General features: G+C 41.4%; 1 protein-coding gene across 1 annotated transcript; it reads right to left on the reverse strand.

The window, feature by feature from the left end:
- Window positions 1–207: 207 nt before the first annotated feature.
- LOC306866350 (hyaluronan and proteoglycan link protein 3-like) lies at window positions 208–5,469 on the reverse strand. The gene is made up of 5 exons (XM_079411503.1): window positions 5,435–5,469; window positions 4,826–4,988; window positions 3,366–3,737; window positions 1,691–1,993; window positions 208–1,200 (listed from the first exon to the last, which is right to left on the reverse strand). Exons 2-5 carry the CDS (start codon window positions 4,950–4,952, stop codon window positions 914–916), a joined length of 1,089 nt encoding a protein of 362 aa, XP_079267629.1. The 5' UTR covers window positions 4,953–4,988; window positions 5,435–5,469; the 3' UTR covers window positions 208–913.
- Between the last annotated feature and the right edge of the window lie 5,635 nt (window positions 5,470–11,104).

The raw sequence follows: 11,104 nt of genomic DNA on the forward strand, positions 1-11,104 counted from the left end.
GCTAAACAGAAACTCAGTGACACCACATTGAATGATGTTGAGTTGCTCTTGAACCGTGTGTGTGTTGTTGTTGTTTTACTTCTTTGACGCGGGGCGGCGGGACAAGTTACATGAATGTCATGCTTATGGGGACAAGGCTGACTTGTTCCAAAACACAAATGCGCACTGATTTATTGAGTTGTCTGAACATTTGAAATGACAAAAGTAAACACGTACAGAATAGTTTATTTAGGAAAAAATATTTATTGACATGAAATTTGGCTTTTTGGATGACGACGTCTCCGATAATAGTAAGAAGTCATGCATACAATACCAGTAGATGGCACCGACTAACTGATTATTTGCATTAAAATGCTACATAAAACAAGCAATCAGATCATAAAAGTGTTTAAAGAATCACCCACCACCAATTTCAGGATTTAGGCCTAAAACATAGTATAACTGTACATGCTGTATAAAAAAGCGATGACCACACAAAGTTAGATTTAACCTTCATTTTGTTTTAAGTTTTAAAGTGTAAATATCCAAGTTAGCACTCGAAATTAGATTTTTCCAACAGAACATTTTAGGCATGTTTACACAGCTGAGTTAGGGTTGTTGTGTGCCTGCTCAAAATTGTGATAATGCTGCATAAAACTAAAGACTAAGTTAAGCCAGCTCTGACCTACCTCAGCTGTGTAAATGCATTTATGCCACCTCTGAGCAGCATTAAACTGTGTAAATGCCACTTCAGAAGCACCTCTGTGCCACCTTTACAGTGTAAATTTGGTAGGAATTCCAAGACATTTCAAATCAAATCAAGACACAATACAAACACATTATTATGATTTGAATATCAGTAGTGTAGAAAAAGAAGTACTGTTCACTGTGATTTTCTCAAAAGTGTTTATACATTTAAAATGAATTGTATATTTTACCAGCGGACTTTGTAGCAATACACGCCATGTTTTAAATGCTTTGGAGGGAAGCCAAAGCTGCGCACCCCTGGTTCTGATGTACCACAGTTCATCCTGGGTTGGATGATTGGGTAACGTACACTACCGTCAGCCAACCAGCCTGCATCACACTGGTCCAATCCCACAAACCTCCAGGCTGCGTATAACTGGCCAACTTTAGCAATACGACCTCCATCGCTCTGACAGGCCTCCACCGCCTCTGTGAAATTTAGTTTGATGTAATGTTGCAGGAAGTAGACCTCTCCTGACATTGAAGAAAGACATAAAGTAACTTGTCACATCATATTTGGCAACTTAAAAATAAATACAACTTAAACTCAGAAATGAATGCCAATAATTGACCCAAGGTAACAAAATACAACTGGCATATCAAGGCAAACAGCTTTAAAACATATGCATGATTGATGAAAGCAAGGAAGAAGGCCATTTTATAATTAATCCTTGTTGGCAGGTTCCCCCAACTTGTCATCCTCAACTTGTATTATTAAAATAGGAACATTTTCCAGAATGAGCAATTGCAGCCACATGTACTGTATCCTGCAATCCCAAAATTACCATTAAATCATCTTTGTCTGATTTAAAAATGTAAAACACCTGTTAAAAACACAACTATGGAAAATTTTAAATGTTTGTCTGACAAGATTTTACGGAAACCAATCAGCATAAGCCAGGACTAGATGAAGTTATATGAGGATTCATAAAAACTCCACTAAATATATTATTAACATTATTACCTCTAATGGATGAAGTGAAGCAGAAGGCATCAAACCGGTCCAGACTTTTGTCCCGAACGCCGTAGCTCCGTACACCAGATGCCAGTTCGGTGCCACCACAAGCCTCTCGTGGCACTACGACGGGATATTGTGCCGTCCCATCCATGAGCCACCCAGCGTTACACCAGTCCAGCCCTTCCTCCCAAGCAGCGTAGAGCTGTTCAAAGGTAGCCAGGTGCGCATCCTGCTTCTCACATGTCTCCTTAGCCTCATGAAAGTTCATCAGATAGCGTCCCCTAGCGGAGTGATAGGGGAACACCACACCTGTGGAGCACAAGAGCACAATGCACCACAGCAAAATTTTGTTAAAGATAATTCACAAATTAAAGATAATTAGGGTTCTCCAATTTATTTGGGCATAAATTACATAATAAATAAATACAGTACAAATATACATAGATTTTGTAGTAGTTACAGTTTTTTTCAACTGCTTACACACAAAATCTTTACTTGTCACACAATTTCTGAAACCTGACACTCAAACACCAGAACCACCCACCAAATCTGCAAAACCATTCACTAATTCTCGGCCTTCAATTTCACATCTCTCTGCCAATTACTTCCAATCTTGTACAGAAATGTACAGGAGCTCATGAAAGAAGAGCTTTAGGTTTTAAATAACTGTGTGTATATGATATATCCAAAAATATAATATTACATCAATTATAAGTTGTTTGCAAGACAAATGTTTGCTTTTGAGATGTGCTTGTGATATTTTGAATGCAGTGCTTCATTTAGCATTTTGTGTGTGCAATTATTGGATTTGTGTGTAAAGTTTTGAAAAAAAGAGGCAAAGTTTTGAAAATGTGTGTAAGCAGTTGAAGAAAACTAAGTTAGACAATAAATTGACAATATAAACATTTGATATAAATACTATATAAAATACCATATTAAGGGGAGACACTGCAGGCAAAAACACTGTTTTTTTCATGCACCTGTCAATTTTGAGATTTTGGGCTTTTTGGTTTTTCATAAAGTGTTTCTTTCAGACTAGTGGAAAGAAAACATCCTAAAGACACTGTTAAGTGTTTCTTTTATAGCACTTTATCTATTTGTGTCAATAGATTTCAATTACAATACACATTTTTAAAGGCTGTTTTCTAAAAATGAGTTTTGTTCTCTTACTGAGCCATAAATCTCCACTTCAGTAGCACTTACACACACCAGACTTTACATTTTTATTCCTGTCTATATCCTGAAGGTTTTTACAGAAGGATTTGCTTGATTATACACAACATTTTAATCCCCCAAAATTGTGAAAATTTAGTGTTTTCTCTCTGTTCTTCAAAGTATTTTCTGAATTATAGAGTGACAAAAATGAGATACCTAAAATGTCAAAAAAAAAAAAAAAATTAAACAAGAATTTTGAAACTGACTAGCTACATCAGGTGTTTAGATTATACTAGAAATGTATGCAAATTAGCGCATATTTCATTAAATAATGCCTCATTTGCATATTTAAACCTAACATTTGAGAAAACTTGAAATACAAAAACTTTATTATATATTATACAATATATAGGCCTAATTGATAATATAATAGTCTACTCGCTACATCTTACATAAAATAATAGCTACAATTATAGTATTTCGGTAACTTTAAAACACTTTCATTAGGAGTTAATCTGTAACGCACCTCGAAACTTTAGCTGCACTGTCACGCTCTCGTCCTCGAGACCATCAATAATTTCACACCGGTACCGGCCGGTATCGTCGGACTGTAGCGGGTTGATAACGAGGGACGCATCGCCGGGGGCGCTTCGGCGGAGCCGCACTCGTCCTTTGAAGTCTCCGTAACTCCGGTGACGTGTGCCGAAGGCCACCATGACGTCTCGCTCCTGTCCCTCGCCGCTCACCGGCTGCCAGAGCCACTTGACGCGCGTCCTGCGTGGCGCGCTGAGCGCGGGCTCGTAGCGATAATGACACGGCAGTGTGGCGTTACTCCCCTGGACAGCCGACACTAGAGCTTCAGGAGACTCAACGTGAAGACGGATCTTGTGGAAGTAGACTAAAAAGAAACATTAAGTATGTGAATAAACTCTTCAAAGAGAGTAAAGTAGGCTATTACCTATTTGTTATAGGCTATTGTAGGCTATGTTTGATTGTTCAACTATGCAAAAGAATGTTTGATGGATTTCTGATGGAGTTCACATTTTTGTGATGTCTCAACCATGCTAACTGTAGTCTATATTAAAACTATATTATTACCAATGTTGGGGGAGTCACTTTGGAAATGTAATAGGTTACAGATTACATGTTACCTTATTTAAAATGTAATAAGTAGTGTAACTATTACAATTACATTTTTAATGTAGCCTAACTGATTACATTTTTTGATTACTTTTCTAAAATTATAATGTTTTTAAATGTTCATTCATCATTTCATATTCATCATTTTCAAACATTTAAATCAGGCAAGGTAAACATTACAGTAGTACTCAAAATCCTTCATCACTTGAATTAAGATTATAATAAATTAATTCTAAAGCACAGCCACCACAAAATCAGACTTTAGTCACACTTTGAGATTGTTCTGAGGTTAAATACTAATTTAAAATCATAACAAGATATAGTTTAATAGTTATGATTTTTTAAATGTTTTTGACATCAAATCTTTGTATATGGCTGGTAATATATGGCTGGTAACACTGGCTTCTAACAATGGCTTGGAAAAAAACAGTTAATCTTAAAAAATAAAGCATGCACATAAACCCAAATAGGAAATAAAACAGTTATTGAATAAACATGTGTTCTGTGTCCTAAACTCCTGAAACATTGGCGTCTCATATTTTAGAGCAGTCACTGCAATTTATGAAAGAAATCAATTAAATCTGTAGGCTATGTGGGTGAGTGTGTGTGAAAATTTTCAGATGTAACCCCCTTTGTAATCGTTAACATTTTTACAAGTAACTGTAATTTAAAGCTGCAGTCCGTAAATTTTGCCTCTTTGTCTCCATCTCTGTTTGAAAACCTGGAATTGCAGCTGTGTGCTGGATACTGTACTTCAGAATCACAGCAAAACATTTTTGATCCACTTCAAACGTTGGCTACTGTATTTTGCACACATGAAAACATGAAATGATTAAGCTAACTTACTCTCCCCATTGCCATTTCCATTTCCATTAACTATGTCCTGATAATAATAGCCATTGGAGAACCGCAGTGCAACGCTTCCGAGGACCAGGTGCATTAAAAGCACCAGCAGATGGCGTAAAATCCACATATTCACGACGATATCCCACAGCTTTCCAGCACCGTCCTTGAAATTTTAAAACAACCCAACATGAGTAAAGATCAGCAAGGAGTTCAGCAAACAAATATAAGGCAACATATATTTAGCTTTTAGCACTTTTGAAGTATGATTTATAAAAAATAAAAAAGGTTTGACTTGCTCGCCATAAACGAGATAACGTTAGGCTTATCATCACACAGCCTGATATTTTACAAGAACTGCATTCACTTGCTGGTTAAACGATTGCAGAAGCGAAACTCAAAAGGATACAACTATCTCTACAATTAAGCCACATAAAAAGTGGTTTTACGACAATAGTAAAACGTAAGTAATAAAAAAGTTATTACATTTATTCAAAAACACAGATTTAAAGTCTCAAACGCGTTTGTTGTAATCAACTAGTTAATTGTAGCATGCAAAGAGTCTGCTAACATGCGCATTCATTAAATAATAAAAGCATCTTCGCAACTTACCAATGTAAAATACTTTCTCAGGCTCCTGCTACAACTACTCTGTTCATCGTCCGAGGTGAGGCATAATAGCGCTCTCTCTCTCTCTCTCTCTCTCTCTCTCTCGCTCTCGTTCTCTCTCTCTCTCTCTCTCTCTCTCTCTCTTGCGAACAATAATAATTGTGGGGTCTACAAAGCAGTCGAGGGCTGCCGTCCATCATCATGGTATAATTTTACAGCATAAGGTGTGTGTTGATAATTTCCCAAAACTGAAACTGGAGCTTGTGTTCAAGGTGCCAGCGAGAATATATTCCACCCAGGTCTCTTGTTACGAGGGTTTGTCACAAAAAAACAACAACAATTCTTAATGGCCTCAGAGGCTGCCTGGCCTAATAACACAGTTGGTAATAATAGATTGTCACATACCTATTTTTCTTTTACATTCCGAATGCACCGAGTTTCCTTTTAGGTTGAAAACAAACCCTAAAATCTGTACAATAAAAATATTTGTTAATAATATGACCGGATATTTTCACAGGCGTTAAAATAAAACAAAAAATCACCACTGCATATGAAATTACACACCAGAAACATGACTTGACCTTTGACCGAGGTCTCAAAAGGTCTCAAAGTCAGCGGTTGAAATTCCTCTTCTCCTCAGCGAAAACCCCAAAATGTGCTAATTTATAAATAGTAGTAAATAGCAGAGGAAATTATCCATAGCCTTGCAAATGTGAAATTTTCCTCTTACTCGTGACCACCAGGGATCCAAAAGTTTGTTGTTCTCTGTCAGCACACCTCTGTGCAACGGCCAGTAGCTATAGTGTTCATCTTTTATCTCTCTTTCAAAATTCTGACCTTTTCTCCCTGTTATTTAGCGATACAGTTCATGTAAATTCTAAATCGCTATATTTAAAGAGGAAAAGACTGTTAGGTGGCCTTTGGAGGGTCCAGGATGTGGTACTGACAGAATCACTCAGTATTATGACCCCAAACTGTGCCACCCTTTCTCTGTCACGAGTGGAGAGAGACGAAGACTCAAGTGCTGGCGAAAAGTGGGTCTTTTAATAAAAGAGAACAAAAAATGAACAAAAACCACCCCGAAGGGGAAAAACAGGCAGACAGAGAACTGCAGTACCTGCAAACATACCCACACATACACTCTAAACATCAAACAGGAAATAACGAAACAGCACGGGACTGCAGACATCAGGAGAATAAATAGGGAGACAAACGAGGAGGACACAGGTGAAGTCACTGAAACAATAATGAGATAACAAGGAGGGCGGGGTCAGACCATAGACAGGAGAGCACATGGCACAAACCACAAACCACAAGCCATGTGCTCAAACAAACACACAGTGACATCTGGTGGCCAATAAGGGCACACCAGCAGGACGTGACACAACCCCCCTCTCTAAGGAGCAGATTCCAGATGCTCCATAGTAAATCTGAAATCAAAAAAAGTCTGGGAGGGAGGTGGGCCAGAGGTGGATCAGGGGGAGGGATGGTGGGCCAGGCCCGTGTAGCGGCAGAGGGCCTGGAGACACCTCTGTGCCAGGGTGCCAGGGTGTTCCCGGCAGAGCAGGAGGCCAAGGCGTGGCAGGCAGAGCAGGAGGATCGTGAGCAGACACTGCCGCTGCCTCGGAAGCGTTGTGAGCGTGCACCGCCGCCTTGGAAGCCTTGTGAGCGTGCACCGCCGCCTCGGAAGCCTTGTGAGCGTGCACCGCCGCCTCGGAAGCCTTGTGAGCGTGCACCGCCGCCTTGGAAGCCTTGTGAGTGTGCACCTCCCCTTCAGGAGGATCGTGAGCGGGCACCACCACCTCGGAAGCCTTGTGAGCGTGCACCGCCCCTTCAGGAGAATCGTGAGCGGGCAGCGCCGCCTCGGAAGCCTTGTGAGCGTGCACCGCCCCTTCAGGAGGATCGTGAGCGGGCACCGCCGCCTCGGAAGCCTTGTGAGCGTGCACCGCCCCTTCAGAAGGATCGTGAGCGGGCACCGCCGCCTCGGAAGCCTTGTGAGCGGGCACCGCCGCCTCGGAAGCCTTGTGAGCGGGCACCGCCGCCTCGGAAGCCTTGTGAGCGGGCACCGCCGCCTCGGAAGCCTTGTGAGCGGGCACCGCCGCCTCGGAAGCCTTGTGAGCGGGCACCGCCGCCTCGGAAGCCTTGTGAGCGGGCACCGCTCCTTCAGGAGGCTCGTGAGCGGGCACCGCCGCCTCGGAAGTCTTGTGAGCGTTGTGAGCGTGCACCGCCGCCTCGGAAGCCTTGTGAGCGTGCACCGCCGCCTCGGAAGCCTTGTGAGCGTGCACCGCCGCCTCGGAAGCCTTGTGAGCGTGCACCTCCCCTTCAGGAGGATCGTGAGCGGGCACCACCACCTCGGAAGCCTTGTGAGCGTGCACCGCCCCTTCAGGAGAATCGTGAGCGGGCAGCGCCGCCTCGGAAGCCTTGTGAGCGTGCACCGCCCCTTCAGGAGGATCGTGAGCGGGCACCGCCGCCTCGGAAGCCTTGTGAGCGTGCACCGCCCCTTCAGAAGGATCGTGAGCGGGCACCGCCGCCTCGGAAGCCTTGTGAGCGTGCACCACCCCTTCAGGAGGATCGTGAGCGGGCACCGCCGCCTCGGAAGCCTTATGAGCGGGCACCGCCGCCTCGGAAGCCTTGTGAGCGGGCACCGCCGCCTCGGAAGCCTTGTGAGCGGGCACCGCCGCCTCGGAAGCCTTGTGAGCGGGCACCGCCGCTTTGGGAACACAGTGAGCGGGCACCGCCGCCTCGGGAAGATCGTGAGCGGCCACCGCCACCTTGGGTGGACGGTGAGCGGCCACCGCCTCCCTCACCGACATCAGCAGAGGATCCTCCACGCTGCGTCTCTGCCCGGGACGCCCAAAGAATGAATCCGAGAATCTGGAAGCGGCCTGCATGATCCGAGGAGGTTCTGGAAGGACAGCCCAGACTGGGAGGGGGGCACCCTCCCGCAGTTCCACCTCCTTCAAATAGATGACGTTGTCAACCACCTCCCAATAGGACCACGTATCTAGCTCCCCCAGCTCCTCCCAGTTGACAGGCTCGTCCAGGCCCGCTAAAAACAGGCGGATGAGGGTGCTCTCTCCAATCCCTTGCCCCTGGCCTGCATAAAAAAGGTCTTCGGCATACCGTCCAAAGGGACGATTGTCTTGCAGGCAGGGATGCGGCCCACTGGCTGGGGTCTGGTTCCTCTGTCGTCCGGGAGCTGGGAATAAAAAGATTCCCATCGCCGCTGAGTCTTCAATTGGCTGTTTCGTTCTGTCACGGGTGGAGAGAGACGAAGACTCAAGTGCTGGCGAAAAGTGGGTCTTTTAATAAAAGAGAACAAAAAATGAACAAAAACCACCCGAAGGGGAAAAACAGGCAGACAGAGAACTGCAGTACCTGCAAACATACCCACACATACACTCTAAACATCAAACAGGAAATAACGAAACAGCACGGGACTGCAGACATCAGGAGAATAAATAGGGAGACAAACGAGGAGGACACAGGTGAAGTCACTGAAACAATAATGAGATAACAAGGAGGGCGGGGTCAGACCATAGACAGGAGAGCACATGGCACAAACCACAAACCACAAGCCATGTGCTCAAACAAACACACAGTGACATCTGGTGGCCAATAAGGGCACACCAGCAGGACGTGACATTCTCTTTCTCGGTCACCTTTACTTTTGTTCGGCAAATTTTCTCAGGCAAAATCCAGTCATTTCAATAGAAAATCGACACATGGAGGCATTTTTCACATCGTCTTCAAATTGTTTACGTGAATTCACCATGTTGACCAACAGAACGCTGCTTGGTTTGAAAGCAGCTTCTATGTGAGCTGTTCTTCATATATCATAGACGCTTTAAAAGATGAGAGTGAGCACATTTACATCGCCTCTCTCACAGATGCTCACAACATTAGCGACGCATTTGAAGATCCCCGTCAATTAGTCCCCACAGCCAAGATGAAAGCCATCGCCTTAGGCAAGGAATGCCGAGACCCTTTGTACAGCTGTGGGCTTCACAGAAGCATGATTTTGGCAGCTATCTTTTGGAAGAACATTGTACTCTAATTGTTTGCCCAAAATGAATAGGTCCAAAATGGCTGGATGTAAATGTTTTAGATTCACATGTCAGTCCTAGTTACTGCAGCCTGCCTGAGAAAAACTCTCTTCAATTCAAAAGGTTATTGGAAAATGATACATTTTTAAGATTTTAAATATTATATTACACAAATAAAGGAATGAAAATGAATACATTTTAAAAGTTATACTTTCATAAAGGTAAATTAACACAATATTTACAATTTACCATTCAAGAGTTTGGGGTCAGTAAGATATTTTAATGTTTTTGAAAGATGTCTCTTCTGCTTGCCACTGTATTTAATTTAAAAATACAGTAAAAGGGTAATTTTTTTTATTTTTTAATGTAATTTATGTTCAGCATCATTACTCCAGGCTTAAGTTAATATGCTGATTTGCTGCTCAGGAAACATTTATTATCAGTATTTAAAATAGTTTTGTGGAGTCTTTCAAGATTTTCGATTAATAGTAAGTTCAAAATAACAGCATTTAACTGAAATAGAAATCTTTACTTGAGTTTTGTTGAATTTAATGCATACTTCCTAAATAAAAGTATTAATTTTTTTAAATAAAAACAAAATAAACAAAAGGTACTTATCCCAAACAGTAGTGAATGTTTTTTTTTTTGTAGCCATGTACAGCATGTGAGGGACACAAATGACACTCACTGTAGAATCAGTAGCATATTTTTATTTAAAAAATTTTAAAGGGTGTTTCTTTGAGATTGTGTTCCCTATGAGTAACTGCTCTGAAAGGGCTTGAACAATATATGTAAGTGCTTCCAAACATCATCTTCTGAATGACTGTATATGCATGTGAATGAATGGAATTCAGCCACACAGTTTTGTGGGTTTTTGATTTATTTGTGTTGGCAGATTCCATCAAAAAAAGCTTGCAGTGAAACTCCAGTAATACTTTTGTTTATACTGATGATTTTGACGTTGAGGGTGATTTTGAAAAATGTTGACCCAGTTTACAACCCCTCATAAACTTGTCAAGCAATGAGGCGAACGAGGCAAGATTTCCTTTGTAGAGATGTTATTAGAAAGCAAAGAATGTTTGCTCCTGACAAAACATTTGCCACAATACCTCATCCAAAATAGCCTTGTTTTTCCAGAAAAGAATCCTTCCTTGCTTTGCCCATCGGTGTTTTCCTGCCATTCTTTATACTATCACTTGATTCTCTCCTGCCTTCCTGCTTTGAGCCTCTAGAGCCTGTATATTAGTGTGTCCCAGTCAATCAGAATAAAGGGAGTTTGTATTAAGGGCCTATTTGGCAAAGATACAGAATAAATGAATACATACATAAATAATGATATAATTATCAATATACACACTTAAAATAAAATATTATATATATTTTTTAAATGCATGTCATTATGTTATTTTATACTATTATTAGGGTACAAATACATAAACATACACAATACAATAAAATAATAATTTTAAATTATTTAATATTATATTCATTATACTATTACTATTACTGATATTATTATTAATCATAATTATATTATGTTAAATACATCATTATCAAAGATAATATTATTTAATATGAAAAATATGAATATTTTATATTTAATTTGTGACTTTTTTGTGGTTAATAG

Source organism: Barbus barbus, assembly GCF_936440315.1.
Source record: "Barbus barbus genome assembly, chromosome: 48".
Classification (NCBI taxonomy): domain Eukaryota; kingdom Metazoa; phylum Chordata; class Actinopteri; order Cypriniformes; family Cyprinidae; genus Barbus; species Barbus barbus.

Excerpts from the sequence above, each read along its gene's own strand:
- LOC306866350 (XM_079411503.1), bottom strand. The coding sequence starts at position 4,952 with ATGTGGATTTTACGCCATCTGCTGGTGCTTTTAATGCACCTGGTCCTC. Across the intron at positions 3,738-4,825 it reads TGGAAATGGCAATGGGGAGA|TCTACTTCCACAAGATCCGT; the intron begins GTAAGTTAGCTT and ends GTTTCTTTTTAG. Across the intron at positions 1,201-1,690 it reads CTTCACTTCATCCATTAGAG|GAGAGGTCTACTTCCTGCAA; the intron begins GTAATAATGTTA and ends CTTCAATGTCAG.